At 41.9% G+C, this 16,521-nt stretch overlaps 6 protein-coding genes across 6 annotated transcripts; 3 read left to right on the forward strand and 3 right to left on the reverse strand.

The window, feature by feature from the left end:
* Positions 1–1,861: 1,861 nt before the first annotated feature.
* On the reverse strand, positions 1,862–4,236 carry SAMD00019534_107290 (hypothetical protein; the record flags this gene model as incomplete). The annotated part of the gene is made up of 4 exons (XM_012894164.1): positions 1,862–3,232; positions 3,313–3,484; positions 3,546–4,088; positions 4,163–4,236. The coding sequence occupies 4 exons, from the start codon at positions 4,234–4,236 to the stop codon at positions 1,862–1,864; spliced, it is 2,160 nt and encodes a 719-aa protein (XP_012749618.1).
* Positions 4,237–5,401: 1,165 nt separating this feature from the next.
* Positions 5,402–5,863, forward strand: SAMD00019534_107300 (hypothetical protein; the record flags this gene model as incomplete). The annotated part of the gene is made up of 1 exon (XM_012894165.1): positions 5,402–5,863. A coding segment is annotated over one exon (462 nt), but the record flags the coding sequence as incomplete, so codon positions are not given.
* A 688-nt stretch (positions 5,864–6,551) lies between these two features.
* SAMD00019534_107310 (hypothetical protein) lies at positions 6,552–8,235 on the reverse strand (the record flags this gene model as incomplete). Its single annotated transcript, XM_012894166.1, has 2 exons — positions 6,552–7,874; positions 8,023–8,235. The coding sequence occupies 2 exons, from the start codon at positions 8,233–8,235 to the stop codon at positions 6,552–6,554; spliced, it is 1,536 nt and encodes a 511-aa protein (XP_012749620.1).
* Positions 8,236–9,960: 1,725 nt separating this feature from the next.
* SAMD00019534_107320 (hypothetical protein) lies at positions 9,961–10,350 on the forward strand (the record flags this gene model as incomplete). Its single annotated transcript, XM_012894167.1, has 1 exon — positions 9,961–10,350. A coding segment is annotated over one exon (390 nt), but the record flags the coding sequence as incomplete, so codon positions are not given.
* A 781-nt stretch (positions 10,351–11,131) lies between these two features.
* Positions 11,132–13,025, forward strand: SAMD00019534_107330 (hypothetical protein; the record flags this gene model as incomplete). Its single annotated transcript, XM_012894168.1, has 3 exons — positions 11,132–11,851; positions 11,927–12,073; positions 12,147–13,025. 3 exons carry the CDS (start codon positions 11,132–11,134, stop codon positions 13,023–13,025), a joined length of 1,746 nt encoding a protein of 581 aa, XP_012749622.1.
* A 152-nt stretch (positions 13,026–13,177) lies between these two features.
* On the reverse strand, positions 13,178–15,396 carry SAMD00019534_107340 (hypothetical protein; the record flags this gene model as incomplete). Its single annotated transcript, XM_012894169.1, has 2 exons — positions 13,178–13,676; positions 13,751–15,396. 2 exons carry the CDS (start codon positions 15,394–15,396, stop codon positions 13,178–13,180), a joined length of 2,145 nt encoding a protein of 714 aa, XP_012749623.1.
* Between the last annotated feature and the right edge of the window lie 1,125 nt (positions 15,397–16,521).

Raw genomic sequence — 16,521 nt, forward strand, 5'->3', positions numbered from 1 at the left:
AATTGGTAAGAAGATATATATATCTTTTAAATTATTAATAGCTAATATTAATATTCATATTCAACTTAGATGTGAATGCAAATAGTAAAATGGCTAATAACTTACAACAGTCAAATAATGTTAACATTTATGGAGATATTGACAACATTGATCATGTAATAATAATACAATCAAACTCGTTTTCTCCTGCCTTTCAAAGAAATGCTGGTAGCAGTAATTCAAATGAATAACTTTTATAATAATGGAGATCTATTAGAAATGTTCCTCACTTCAAGCCAACTTCTACACTGATATGAAATGACCATTCACAATAGATAGGAGTATTCTACAAATCAATCTTTGATAAATATATATATTAATAATAAAGTAGATTGTCCAAACACCCAGCTGGGTCGTTGTCTCATGATTACAAACTGGGAATAAATGTAATTTAACAACAGAATAATAATCATAATTTGTCTACTACTGGTATTATTATTAAATTCGATAATGTTGGAACAATATACGTACTTCCATACGTATAGTATTTTTGTTTCTTTGGTGATATTAACGAGTAATATTGATCAATCTCCACTGAATCAATAACTCCTCCTCCTCAACCTGTACTCCTGTTTGAATATTTATAACATTATTATAACTCTTGTTACATCTCATTCTCTCTATCTCTATATTCTATTGTTGTGACACATCCAAACATGTGAAGACATGGGTAAGGGCAAGGGTAGGGTTCAATACCCTTTGATGTTTATTATTGGACATGAAGATTTAGTTTGAGTAGAGATGGATGATCTTTTGGTTTTTCCAAAGGACTGGTTTGGTCAGGTCCTACGTTTACATTTCCAGTTGTTGTCATGAGATTACCTGTGATAGCAGTCTCAACTCTTGGAATGGTGCTACCACTTGATGGTGGAGTAACTAAACCAATTAGTTGACTTATCGTACCAGTAGTCGTGAAACTTTGACCAGAGATAGGTTGGGAAATTGTTACTCCTACATAAAGAACAAAGAATAGAAAAAGTGTAATACTTAATTGTCCTTTGTTGTTGTTAACAGAAATCATATTTAGAAATTATATTGGTATCTTTATAAAGTTGATATGGAATACTAGATTGATAGTTTGTTGTTTGATTTATTAATTGAGTGATTGTGTAATTTATTTATAAGGAAAGAAAAATATATAAATTTAATATTCCATTAAATTAAATAAATAATAATAGTAATAAAAATATATATTTTCAACCAATTATAAAGGAGATAATAATCTGATCTGATTTATTGACTCGCTATTAACCACTGTGGGGGTTATTGTGGGTTCTTGTTGGATTGTAATGATCAATAAATTTATAATCAATACATATAAATATTAACTTGTAAAAAGGTTAAACAGGAATCAATCCCGAATAGGAGATGTTATAAAATATTTATCCACATTTATTTTCAAAGATCATTTAGATTCAACATAAATAGGTACCGATACTAATACACAACTTTGAATGATATTAAATTATAATATAAAATTAATATAATGTATTTTATATCGGGCAATTGATCGAATTGATCAGGTGGATTCCCAATGTCGTGTTATATCAAAAACACTTTACTATTACCATCAATGTAATAATGTAATAATCTGGTATTAAATCATTATGTATTACCACCATCAATTCCAGTGTTTTCTGGAACTCCACCCTCAACTTCTCCATCTGAATCTTGCATCTTTTTAATAAAAGATCACCAACTTAATATTGGAAAGTTGGTCGCCCAACAGGTAGCCTTGGAAAGAATGTCACAGCACATGGATAATATAATATATATTCTCAAAGTAGGTTTATGATGTAATAATATTCGCCCGCTTGACCTCCTACTTCTGAGCCTTCTTCATCTGTGCTTTCAGTTTCTTGTACTTCTCCTTCTGTTTCTCCAACTGGAGCTTCATGGATCGCTCCTGGTTCTTGGACCTGTATCCTGCCATTGTGCTGTAGAGTTTGTCCGTCACGTCTTTGGGTAGCTGCAGCCTGTCAAACTCTGCCTGCAGGTCCAACACGATGCGATCCACACCATACTTTGACTTGTCGCGCGACTTGCCCTCATTGTCGCTGCTGTTGGCACTGCCGCCGGACGTCGTGATTGAGAGTCCGCCTGCTATTGACGCGGCCGACAGTGAAGATGACATCATCACCTCGAACTTGTTGTTGTTGCCAGACGTCGCCTTTCGCAGGTCGTCCAGCTCCTTCTGGAGCCTGGCGCTCACCTCCTTCTGCTGCTGCAGCTGCTCGGCCAGCAACGCACGCTGCTTCTCGCTCTCAAAGATATCGACGCCCTGGACAATGACGTCGGGCGAGACGACAGATCCCGAGCGGTCATGTCCGCCATCTGATGGTGTTGACGAGTCGGATGATGTGTCGTAGTTGTCCGTCTCCAGCGAGTTCATCAACTGCTTCTTGAGTGTCTCCTGGAAGGTAGTCGTCTCCTGGTCGAGCTCCTTAAGCAGATCATTGCTGCTACTGCTGTTGCTGCTTGATATCTTAACACTGTTCACCAGTCTGTTGCATATACTGCCACTGCTGCTGCCAGTTCCATTCTCGATTGGTGGTGATGATGTTGCCGATGCTGACTCTGCTGACTCTGTTATACTAATACTACATTGTTGTTGCTGTGGCTGCAGGTCGATGTTGGCATTGTTGTTATTGTTGCTGTTATTGTTCTTGTCGCCACTTCCAATGTCCAATTGAGCAGCTCCACTTATATTACTGCTGTTGTTATTGTTGACTGATTCGTATGAAGGACTGTTATCAGCCGACGACCTAGACTGTGTCGTCAGGTCTACCAAATTCGCCGCGGATGTGGCAGTGGTGGATTGCGTCGAGACTGTTGCTGACGCTGTGGATGATGTTGGTACAGTTGTTGGCTTTGATGCTTGTTGCCATGTTGTTGTAGTGGATGATGATGATGTAGTCGTAGTTTGTACAGATGATGATGCAGCTGAAGTGCTCCTCAGCTCGAATTGTGATGCTGCCGTGGGGATTGGCGCACGGGTTGGAGTGGCTGCAGGAGATGAAGATGTGTCGTTGGCACCATCCTTTGATGGAGTCAACGATGGGAACAATTCGAATACAGTGCCTCTTGAAGGCGTCTTGTTGTGACCCATCGTTGTACCAGTCCTCCTGAGTGTATTGAACTCCCTCAACGTCTTCAATGTACCAATAATAGATTGTTTGCCAGCAGTGATACCCTATTTGATTGATTGATTGATTGGTCGTTAGTAGGGATGACACCTACTTGTTTGTTTGAATGGACAAAGAGATAACATACTGATACCCAAACATGCTTAAGGGTTTGTGCTGCTGTTGGACGTTTGTGTTGATCAACTGTGAGCAGAGCCTTGATCAGGTCCTTGGCAGAGTCAGAGATGTTGTCCCACTCTGGTGATGGGAACTCCAAGTTCCAACCAGTGGTCTCATCAAATGGAGGGAATCCACAGAGCCTAATGGAGGGGATGAGTTAGAATCGAGGTCAAAGACACATGAACGTTCAACAATACATACAATATATATATTATAACACCAACTGACCACATGTCTGCTGGCTTTCCATAGCCAGAGAATGAACTGATCTCGGGCGCCATGTAGGTGGCGGTACCGACGAGTGAGCGCAATGTAGTGCCTTGTGGACATCGCTGCGACAGACCAAAGTCGCACAGTTTGATGATGGCGGCATCAGAGTTGTCAGAGTAGAGCAGGTTCTCAGGCTTGAGATCGCAATGAACAATGTCCTTTGTGTGAAGATATTGGATGACGCGCACCAGCGTGTTGATCAGCTTGGAGGCATCCTCCTCTGTGTAACTATTGCGCTCGACGATCTTGTCAAACAACTCGCCACCAGTGACCAGCTCCAAGATCAAGATCACATCGCTGTCAGTCTCGTAGACCTCCTTAAGTGCAATCACATTCGTATGCTTTACATCCAACATTATCTCGACCTCCTTAACCAAAGTCTGTTCATCCACTACATTCCTCTTCATTATCTTTAATGCCCATTGCTTTCCAGTGCTCTTCTCTGTTCCTGATCTTACAACTGAGAACTTGCCACTATCATGATAATTGTCATTGTCATTGTTAGACTAATGTTTGATTGATTGATTGATTAGTATATGTATACATACGCTCCCAATTGTGAACCAACATCATAAGTCTTTTGAAGATTTGAAGTTATACTACCCTTGATTAGATTCTTCATGATTTGGCACCTCACTCACTTGTGCTCTATCTATTCTTTGAAGAGTAATAACTAGTTAGTTTATCTGTATATATATATATATATTAATAAATAAATAATAAATCAAGATAAGATAAGATAAGATATCTGATAATATAGTACTAATAAATATATGATTGATGCTTGCGCTAGAGAGAAAAGGATCGATTCTTTGATTCCCAAGGATAGTGTGAATGTATGAATGAATGAATGATGTGCGCGCGCGATATACAACCCTTATAACAAATAATAAAAGCGAGTAAGTGAATGATTGATTGATTGATTGATTGATGGAATGATTGAAGGGGAGTGAAGGAAGGAAGGAGACACAAACAAGATGATCGGCCTGGGTGTAGGTTCGGTCACACTGTCTCACAAGCTTTAAAGTTGTTATCTATAAAGTGTGTCAGAGTGTGTGTTTGATTGATTGTTTGTGTGTCGTTTGGGGGGTGGTTGATCATTTTTAGATCAGTACTTGGATGAGAAGAAGGGGTAGTGATGGCATATAGTCTATAGACAACAACAAAGGGTTATAAATCTATCTGTGTGTTTGTGTTCGTGTTCGTGTGTGTGTGTTTAAGATAAATGGGCAATGACTGAAATATATATAAATGTACTTACCTATTTAATCTGATTGATTAGAGTTAGTTGTAATCTGAACACTGTGTTTGATCAAACTTAATGATATATCCTGATTGATTATTAAATTGTGATAGTAGTAGTAGTAATACAATAGAATAAGTTAAGTTAATTATTATTACAACAACAATAAATAAATGTTTGATTGAAACAGAGTGGAGAGTTTTGGATCAAGCGATTGATGACCATCCCACCTCCCAAACCCATCAACAACGTTGTTGTGGTGTGATAGCTCTTTGCTGATTTTTTGTGAATGTTTGAAAAACACCATTTTGATCAAACAGATAATTGTTGACCTTTTGTTCGCTCATTCATACTGATCGTGGTGTTAGTCGAATACTCGTACAATTACATAACAAAGATTATGGATTGATCCCACTTGTGAAGTTGTGATCCCGATCCTGGGAACCACCTACCCCCACTCACTGACTCCGACCGAAGAGTCGTCTTTCAAGTTCTGACTTCACACGCTCCATCATTGTCATAACTTATAACAACAAACAAATATATATATAATATATTTAGGATGGCATTGGGCATAGAGATATGTGTTGACAGCTTGGCATCATGTATTGAGGCTGTGGAGGGTGGCGCAGTACGCTTGGAGTTGTGCTCTGCATTGTTCTTGGGTGGACTCACACCAAGTTATGGACTGATGAAGATTGTTCGTGACAAGCTACCAGATACACCGGTCAATGTGATGATCAGACCAAGGGAAGGTGACTTCCACTATACACGCGACGAGATCGAGTTGATGAAGCACGACATCACTCAAGCCAAGCAACTAGGTTACCATGGTGTTGTCTTTGGTGCCCTCACGCCCATTGGCACCATCGACATTGCCACCACAAAGGAGTTGATCGAACATGCCAAGCCACTCTCCATCACCTTTCATCGTGCTGTTGGTATGTGCTACCTCTCTCGCTTGCTCACTCATTCACTGACTGACACATACTCAAGACATGTGTAGGGATCATCGCGAAGCAATAGAGGACCTGTTGTCAATTGGAAATATTGACAGACTGTTGACATCTGGCTTGGAGTCATCTGTCATGGAGGGTATTGATACGATCAAGGAGATGATAGAGTTGGTCAAGCAACGTAACTCATCGATGATTGTAATGCCAGGAGGTGGTGTATCAGAGCGTAACATCAAAAAGATAGTAAGAGAGTTGCAGGTTAACGAGATACATCTATCTGGTCGTGTCAAGCTTGACTCTACCATGCAATACAGGAACACCAGAGTGTTCATGGGAGGAGAGTTACGCCAGTCCGAGTACCAACTAGCCGTTGCCAATGCCAACAAGATCAAGACATTCTACAACAACGCAACTCAATGAACATGTTACCTAAAGTTAAAGTTTGTGTTAGGGTTAGGGCGAGGGCGAGGGCAAGGGTAAGGGTAAGTTAAAACAGAGGTGACAAGACGAGAGAGGTTGGCGGGAGAAGGAGGTGAATGTGTCTGAAGAATGCACGTCTCGATGTAGCACACTGCTAGTGTGTCGACATTATGAAGACTGGGTGCATTCTCTGGTCCTCCCGTTGGACTCTCTCGTCCGTGTCCTCCTGGTGGCAGGGGGTTTATTAATCAAGTAAGGTTGGCGCGCGCGTGTTGTAGGTATGTAGGTGTAGGCAACTGAACAAACTAACTAATTAACTTAGTATGAGGTGGCATTGTCGATTGAAGTGTTCTTCTTGTTGAAGACGCGACGGAAGCACTCTCCAAAGATCTCGAGCAAGATGAATGGTCCAACGTCTGGGCGCAGGAACCAGGTCTTTGGCTCAACTCCGGTCATGACAGCGGCCCACTCAGCGAGGAAACGGCTGCCTCTCTTGCCGATGAGGGTGGCGGCGGCATCGAGGACGATTGGGAACCTGTAGAGGAAGAGCGACATGGTCATGGAGACGCCGAACTCGTGGCCGAAGCGGGCCATCCAGGCGTCCTGGTATCTCTTGAGAGACTGGGCGCTGAGGTCCTTCTCGGCAAAGGCCTTGATGAGGGACTGGGCACCGATCTTGCCACTCTCCATGGCGTACTGGATACCCTCTCCAGTCAATGGGTCGATGAAACCGGCGGCATCACCGATGATGATGAGATGGTCGTCGAACGACTTCTCAATTCCTCCGAGACGGAGTGGGGCGGCCTTCATACGCTCAATCTCTGGGTTGGGGCCGAGGGCCTTGGAGATGAATGGGTCCTTCTCGATGTACTCGTGGTGCAGACGGTGGAGATCCTCGTTCTTGGCCTCACCACCTGGGATGATGTAGGCCAGATAGTTGAGCTCGTCACGGGCCTCACGGATGATGGCGCAGTAACCTGGCAGCAATGACTTGGGGTAGAAGACGACACCATCGTATGGGAAGGTGGTGTTGTTCTTGACGTAGGCACGCGAGCAAACTCCGTTTGGCTCAGTGTTGACGTAGCCGAGCTGGCGAGCGGTGGCTGATGGCGAACCGTCGGCACAGACAAGGCAACGAGCACGGAAGGTGACTGGGACGTTGTCCTCGGAACCAAAGCATTGGATGGTCCAGAGACCGGTGGAGCGGTCGAACTTGGCCTCCTGGACGGTGGTGTTCTCGTGCAGCTCAGCGCCCATGCGCTTGGCGGCCTTGGCGATCTTCTCGTCCAGGTAGATACGCTTGACGGCGATGACGGCACCACGGTTGTACTTGGCATCACGAGCCATCTCCTTGGCCGAGTTACCGATGAAGCTGTTGCCGTTTGGCGAGACGAAACCTCCGTTCTGGGCAAAGTGGCCGAGGTTCTCGTCGACGAGCTCCTTCATCACACCCATCTCACGGAGGATGTCCTGAGCCATGGTGGCGACGGCGTCACCGCAGAACTTGTCACGTGGGAACTTCTTCTTCTCCAACAATGCGACCTTTCTTCCCTCACGAGCCAAGAAGTAGCCAAGAGTTGATCCACTTGGACCAGCACCAATGCAAGCAACATCATAAATCTCCTCCTCATATGTCATGTTCTGTAATCCATCATTTGATTGATTGATTGGATTGATTGATTGATTGAGTGGGGTGTGGGTGGGAGAGGGGGTGATTGGAATGATTCCAGTGTTAGTCGTCTGTTTGTGTGTGTTGTGTGAGGAGATTGTTTGGGATGGATGGACATACGGGGATGGCGGCAAAGTTGTATCTCTTCTCAGTACCTCTGACGATCTTGGCGATGGTCTTGGCGGTGAGGAGACCAGCAGCGACGGCGGTAACACCAGCAACGACTGGGTTCTCACGGACAAACTTGTTGTCGATGATCTTCTGGGCACCTGGGATCTTGGTGACGTTGTCTTGCAAGAAGGCAACGGTTGACTTGACGACTTGAGAATCCATATTATATATTGTTGTTGTGGTTTTGGTGTAAAGGGATATAGAAGAAGTTTATTATATATAATATTTATGTGTGTGTAGTTGTATATTTGTGTGAACAGGTCGAGAGAAGAGAAGAGAGAACAGAGGGACCAGAGTAAGGTCTGAGGACTGATTGATTGGGATGAGTGTGAACGACGTTCGTCTGATCAGGTGAGCAGAGAGTGCTTTTGTGGTGATGTTGGGCCTCTTTTGTGGTGAAGGTGGGCCACTTGGTCCCAAAAACAATCAAAACATAAAAATCTTCAAAACAAGTTAATATAATTAATTAAGTTCTTGTTTGACTTCATTGTTGAAGGTGAGAAGTGACCTCCCCTGAAAGGCAGCATTGGCCTATCACATCTGTTCATACAAGATGAAATGATGTGATTGATTGTTTGTTGTACTTCGACCTTGTTTTTGTTTTGGACACACGGTCAGACTCATGATCATTCCTTTAAATTGAGTGATATTAGTCCACTTATGGCGATCAATAAGTTATGACCCTAGATCCAGAGGATTGTTCCACACATCTTATTATTACCACACTAATAGTTTAGTTATTTGTTTGTTATTATTACATATCCATTCAAAATGATTCCAGACTGGACTTTTGGAACATCCTCCCTCAACGACTAAACAACAACAAACACCTCCTTGTACAATAATTTTGAATGTTTGAATCCACAAGCAAGTTGTACTAATAAGGTAATCAATCACTGTGAATGAATGAATGGGTGATCATTGCTTATCGAACACGTGATCATGATCAATCTCAAGGGCACGTCACGCTTGATTGGTTGTAATCAAAAATATCTCTTTTGCAGAGACGTTACATTTAAAGGGGCCAACAACAAGGCCTTGTTTGTGGGCAACAACTAATAACATCATGATGGTCATAGAGTTGTAGCATCGGCGATACTAATAGTACCCTCTATTATTCATTCCACCATCATCCATCCATTCTAGTATAATGTCCATTTACAAGTTGCCAAGGCCTTGCACCCTTGACCTAACATCTCCATATTCATACATTCATTCATCCATGGGATTTGGGACTTTGTTGGCAATGGGTTGGTACTTACTTATCCATGATCATGAGTCAAAGTGACATTACCAATCAATCAATGAATGAATGAATGAATCAATCAATCAATCAATCAATCATTAAATCAATCAATAAATCAATCAGACAAAACATAGTATACAATGATCAATCAATAAACAGTTGTATTATTTGTAAGTATGTGACTTAAAGGTGATCAAGTTGATTCGAATCACCATCGATAAAGGGGCACGAAATACACAATATCTTTCTTTGTATTACAATTTTCAAATCATCGAGCATCGAGCACCAGTCACCATCAGCACCACCATCAGCGGAGGACATACCAGATGGACTTGACCTGATTGATATTGAGTGTACCCAGGTTGCACCACAAGTTAGATTCCAGGGCCTCCCCGCTTCCACATCAATGGAACGAATCACAATCAGCAAGATTCTGCAGAGCGTGCTTGAACCAATGGTCCGCGACTCTCTGTCTCGCACATACACCTCCAATCAATCCAACCATTAGCTGACTACCTGCACATCATCACACCAATGTTCCGAAACCCTTGGCATGTCAAAGGGCCATCCATCAAGCAAAAACACACACTCATCACACACACCCCACAAGTGATCAGCAAAGATGGGCACAATCATCTTAGTTGTTAATCAGGTCAACATTACACACATATACATACATACACACAAACACACACACACACCACCAATCAATCTTGGAGTGCTTAACACATGTACAACCCTACCCTTTCCTCCGCCCTTGGTCCAAAGGCGGGCTCTTTTGTCGAGGGCTCTGCGGAGGTCAAACACACACACACACTCTAAATCACCAACCAACCAACCAAATACATTACTTGATCAGCAGTAACACATGTCCCCTATTTGCTTCCACACCAACAGTCACAACTACAATTACAACAACAACAAACAATCAATCAATCAAACACACAACAACAATAACAACAAACATATTCATATCTTTCCATCCCAAGGCCTCTTGTGGCCACATACATCGCCACAAAAAAGCAGCGCAGTAGCAATAACCAGCTACAACAGCAATAGTACAAATACAACCCCTACCTCTATTTGCATACAACCTTGCCCTGCCTTGCCGTTTCCACCCCGGCTCGACCTCCTCATCCATCCAACTTATCACACACCACTGAATGTCGATTGACACCTTGGGCCTCCAACAAACAAATCATTGATCGGCACACGGCACGGCACACTACTACCTTCCAAACAGTCAACCAACTAACTAAACCAAACCAATCAACCAATCAACCAATCAACCAACCAACTTCAACGCAACCAACTAACTGTGTTCCATCTCCTCTTCCTCAATCCTTTGTTAATTGTTGGATTATCACATATTATTATTATTTGTATTTTTTTTTTCGGATTCCTTTTAGGATTGGAACCAATCAGGACTAATTCCGAACAATCTCAATAATCACTCAATCAATCACACATCAACTAATAATTTATTTATATTTATATATTTATAACCATAATAGATCAATCAAACAACTACTAATTTCCAAACTTGTATTTCTACAAATACCCTGCATCACTATTGAGATCCAGCCTTAGGCTCCTCAATTGACTTTCCAACTCGCCTGTACAATATATCGAGATCAACCAAACAATCAATTAATCAGCCATTGTATTTATTATTAATATTTAAATAATTTATTATCAATCAACCAAATAATTAATTATTGGAATAATTCCACACCAGTCAATCAATCATACTCAAACAAACAAATAATCCAGTAACTGTAAATAATATAAACTATACACATACATACATAAATGAATCCAATGTTAAAAGCATATACACCATCACAACAAGAGATGGTGTATCATGAGATGGCAGCATCCACACCACCAAGCAGCTACTCACCTCTGTTTCGAGCTTATGGCAATTACCATTATGCCAGCGGAGGCAGTGGCGGCAGCAGTCGGTACTGCATCGATCCGATGGAGGACGACCAGATGGACGTCAAACTCTACGAGCAGACACAGCGATTCATTGGCCGCATCCAGTTCCTGGAGGAGGAGATCAATCGCAAGAAGGAGACCATCGACGGCCTGCAACACCAACTGACCAAGTACGAGCAGGAGCGCCAGGCCGAGAAGAAGAAACAGAGTCGCTACTGGACGCCTGAGGAGCATCACCGCTTCCTGGAGGCGCTCAGCAAGTTTGGCCATCGCGACGTCAAGTCCATCGCCAACTTTGTCGGCACGAGGAATGCGACACAGGTGCGCACACACGCACAGAAGTACTTTCTGCGCATTGATCGCGAGCGACAGAGGAAGCTGGAGAACAGAGAGTCCTTTGACAAGGACGATCGCAACAATGACGAGTGGCTACGTGAGGACTATGGCGATGACATTGACAGTCCATCACTGCTCTCATCCAACAACTCATTCCACACCAACTCACCCGGTTCCATCATACCAATCAATCCATTCACATCATCATCATCCATGAACTCCTCTGGACAAAACTCTCCAAACTTCAAAAGAAAGGTAAGTTTAGTTTATAGTTTGATGACATTGACCATGGTACTTACTTACATTCATTCACTCATTTAACAACAACAGAGAGAGACTGTATCAATAACAGCAGCACAAGCAAAGAATGCACAATTGTACAAAGAATCAGTATTGTCTGCCATGCCATCCAACTGGACTGCCGTAGACTATGAGTACTTTTCACGTGGATTGATATCATTCATTGATCAGGATGATGTAAGTACTACTATCCACTCAATCAAATAAACAATCACTAACTCAATACTCACTCAATCAATCAAACAAAAAGACTCATACTCTGTTTAAAATGATCAAGGATCAGTTCTTGAACCATCACTCGATTGAGACTATTGAGATGGCTTACAGGGCATTCCTAAAGGCCGTCAACCATAAGTCAAAGGAGACCAGTCCTTTGAATTCTCCAGGTGGCAGTGCAATGCACAGTGGTTCATCAGCAATCAACAATCCAAACATATCACTTAACAATAACAACAACAACAACAACAACAACATGACACCATCCAATGGCTCACCAAACATCGTTCCACATCTTGCATTACCATCCAACCTCAACAACAGCACCAACAACTCACCGGAGCCAACATCGCCACACATGTCTCGCAACTCACCCAGACTCTTCAAGAAGAGGATACCGCCTGTAAATATCAACCGACCAGAGTATACATCGCAGGTCGTCCCGCCCGGCCCTGTGCCCTCGCCAGGCTCACTGTATGGAGGCGGAATGCCACCCTACATGACCGGCTCGACCATGATGGTGCCACCAGGATTGCCTCTGATGCACCCATCGTCACCCAACACAGCCATGTGGACTCCACGTTCTCACCCATCATATGATATCCGTCGTCTGGAGCCTCCTCCCTACCCATCGTTGATGTCAACCTACATGCCTCAGATGCCATTGTCTATGATGGGCGATGGAGGCGGCGGCGGTGGTGGTCTTGGCCAGCCAATGGGCGGCAATGACTCTCCAAACAATGGACATCATTGGCAAGGATATGGTAGTGTTGATGGTCCAGGTGCATCGTGGAGCATGAACCAGACCATCTCTGCATTCTCACATGCAAACATCAATAGCAACAACAACAATGGTGGTGGTGGAGGAGGAAACACATCATCATCCTCATCCAATGAGAGACATGAGGGATAACAGACAGGTGTTCATCGTTGCGGATTCCGAATATCCAAATTTGTTGTACCATCAATCATAGTAGTTTGGACCATCAACCAATCAACCCAATCAATCAATCAATCCATTGTATATAATAAACAAACAATCCAATGGTCCAACCTATCCTTTAATCACAACTGCTGCTGCTTTCTGATGAACACCAACTGATTGTCAAGCCAATCTAGCTCAGCTTGATTGAACGTGCTCCAGATGTTACCAACACGTTGTTGCTCTTCTTGAAGTTCTTGTTGTCGTTTGGAGAGATGCGCCACAAGATGTTGATACATTGTTTTTTGGTGATCTTGACGTTGAGCTTGGATCGATTCCAACTCGCCCTTTAGTGATGTGACCAGGGTGGTGTCCACATCCAGTGCGTTCTGCATCTCTGCCAGCTGTTGCTTCTTCTCCACCACCAACTGTTGTTGCTGCTTGATTTCGTTCAATATATTTCCAGCCTCAACAAACTGTTTGGCATCCTTTGCCTGATTCTTTGATTGTTCAAGCTGAGGTATCGTCTCCATGATCACATTGATCGAGTTCTTCAACAATCCATTATCCTTTTGCTTTGACAAAATACTAGATTGTAGGCTTTCAATGTTCAAAGTGATTGAGTCCATCTTCTTATTAAGTCTGGTTTGATTGATTGGGAATGAATCCAAGGTCAGGCATTGCAATTCAAAGATTCAGTGTGCCCTTGTACTTACAACTCAATGGTTTCGGTATGTTCCAATACATCATTGTAGATTGTGTTGAGGACTGTTTGTTGGACGGTGATGCTGGTTATTGAGTTGGTAATGTCGTTGTCGAATGTGGAATGCTGATCAATCACTTGGTCCACTTGTTGTATGAGTTTGAATGATTGATGATCTTTGGGATTCTTCTTGGTATCGTGTTGCTGTTTGATCTCGACCAACTCCTCGGTGAGCACCTCTATGTGCCGCAGCTTCTTCTGAACGTCCGCCTTCTTCTTATCAATTCTGCTGAACTCTTTGTGGAACTTTCCACGAGCCTGCTCAATCTTGGCGTCCACGTCATTGATCTCAGAGTCAAGCTGTGCCTGCTCCCGGTGCTTCTCATCCAGCAGTCTTGTCAGTTGTTCAATCTCCAATTGTTTCTCATTGCGCTTCTCCTGCAGTGCCAGACGATCATTGGTGAGGGGCTCAGTGGCCACGGCGATCGTATCATCCAGTGACGCAATACTCTTGTCGAGCAGCTCTTGGTCCAGCTCCACATGGCTCTGCTCACGACTGACGATCTCCTCCTTGACGGCAATCTCATCGACCAGGTTGGCGAGATCATTGGCAACCTGCTCCTGGTATTGTTGTGCCAGCTCCACATGCTTCAGACGCACCGCAGTCATGTTGTCGACAATCGTGGACAGCTCCTCGCGGTAACGCTGTGCCGTTGTATCCAGTGATTCGCCCGCAGCGCCGCCATCCAACATCTGCATATTCAGCATGCTCACTTGTTTCTTCTTGAGCTCAGTGTCTATGTCCCTTATCTCCTGGATTTGGCCATCGATTGTGTGTGCCAGTTCAAAGTCGTCAGAGTCGACAGCTCTAGCTTGCTCCTCCTCCAACTCAATGATCCGTCTAGCATTGTCATCCAGTGTGGTGTTGATTGACTTGCTCTCATAGAACATCTTTTGACAACTATCCTTAATGGACTCGATTGAGTATTTGAATATACGTTGTCTTTCAGTGTATCTATTGATTGTTTCAGTTAACTGATTCTCGTCATTATCCTTTTGGTTGTCGTCAATGTCATTGTTGTTGTTGTTGTTTGCACTGATTGGTGACCCTTGTGAGGAGGAATCGACAATGTTTGGGTCACGTTCACGATGATGATCATTGAGTGTTGAGGGTTGTTGTTCAACGACCAAGGTATAATGATGATCTTGTTCAGAGACGTGCGTATCCAAATGTGAAGAATCAGTGACAGTTTGAGAAGGTGATGTTTGTGGAGTGACGATAACATCAATTTCTTCATCATCACCATTGATTGATATATCTTGACCACCATCATCTTGATCATCATCATTATCATCACTAGTTCCACGTCCAGGTCTTGTAATGACATTCTTTATCTTCTTGATTGGTCGTTTCTTTAGTGAATGATAATCAACAGTGTCAGAGTGTTCATCACCGGTTGTCACAACCACTTGTTGAGGAGGAGGTGTAGATGGTTGTGTTGTTGTTGTTTGTTGTGATTGCTTGTTGTTGTTATTGGATGACTTGAATGTTAGACTTTGAAAGAGACCAGTTGGTGCTGTTGGTGTTGTTGTTGTTGATGATGAAGAGTCATTTTGAGTTTGAGCAGGAGGCTTCTTTCTTGTGAATAGTCCATCCATTAGTGTGTCTTTGTTGTTGTTATTGTTGTTGTTGATATTGTTTCAGTAATTGCCTGATGGAGATCATCAAACCATTTGTAGGGGTGAGTTTTGAGAATCATGAACAGTTTGTTTAAATAAGAAAGAAATTTTCTTTTGGATTATTATTTATTTAAATAGAAGTTGAATCATCAACTCAATTTTGGAAAATAATATTTGGTTGTTAGAGTATACGCGTCATAACAATAATTTTATGGACGAGATAGTTTTTCCAGGATTATTATCATCTTAATTAAATCTTTACCTAGCCAGAAGAATCATAAATAGGTAGTCCTGGACCCCGATGAAACCCATAAGATTGAGCTTGTTTATCAATTGCAGAGTGCCAATTGGCTTCATTTTGATTTAGATTGTATGCTAAACTATGAGATCTCGCCTCTAGAAGTATATGAACAATTTTATAAGTAAGATAATAATAATTTTGAATAGATATTTATAATATTCTTACGAGATATTTGTGAATCCACTTGATCAGTTTCCCTAAGAAAAATAAATCATTAATATTAATATTATTTTTTAGATTTGACAAAGTTCTTGTCAATCACTTACAATTCATTTGAATAAACAAATGTTGTTGAACATAAAATGGTAATTACCAGAAGAACTAATAAACTAAATATATATAATCTCATATTTTTATAGGTTTCCTGTTGATAAACAATATATATATATATTAATATGAAAAATGTTTAATATAAATCACCATTTGCTCAGTATTGAAGTTTTTATTGGTATAATTTAAAATCCAAAATACAAATATTATAATATATAGTAATAATTGATCAGAATTCCCAAATATGAATTACAACGTGTGTTTAATTGGATTATTGAACAATCTATTAGTAGATTATTATTGCCAACTAAATTACAAATAGTAATTATCCGGATATTGTTTGTTATTTTAGTTGTAATTGTGAATGTTAGACTTGTGTTGTTGTTGTTGTTTATGATGATAATTTTGAGTTGGTGTAGACTACTAAAATAAAAAATATCCTTGTTTGAAATCTTTTTATTAAGTTGTAGTAGATTGACCAAGACATAATCAATCACAGTTGTAATCAAATTAGGGGGGGGGGGTGGGGGTGA

The sequence above is a fragment of the Acytostelium subglobosum genome, assembly GCF_000787575.1.
Source record: "Acytostelium subglobosum LB1 DNA, scaffold: scaffold28, whole genome shotgun sequence".
Lineage (NCBI taxonomy): Eukaryota > Evosea > Eumycetozoa > Acytosteliales > Acytosteliaceae > Acytostelium > Acytostelium subglobosum.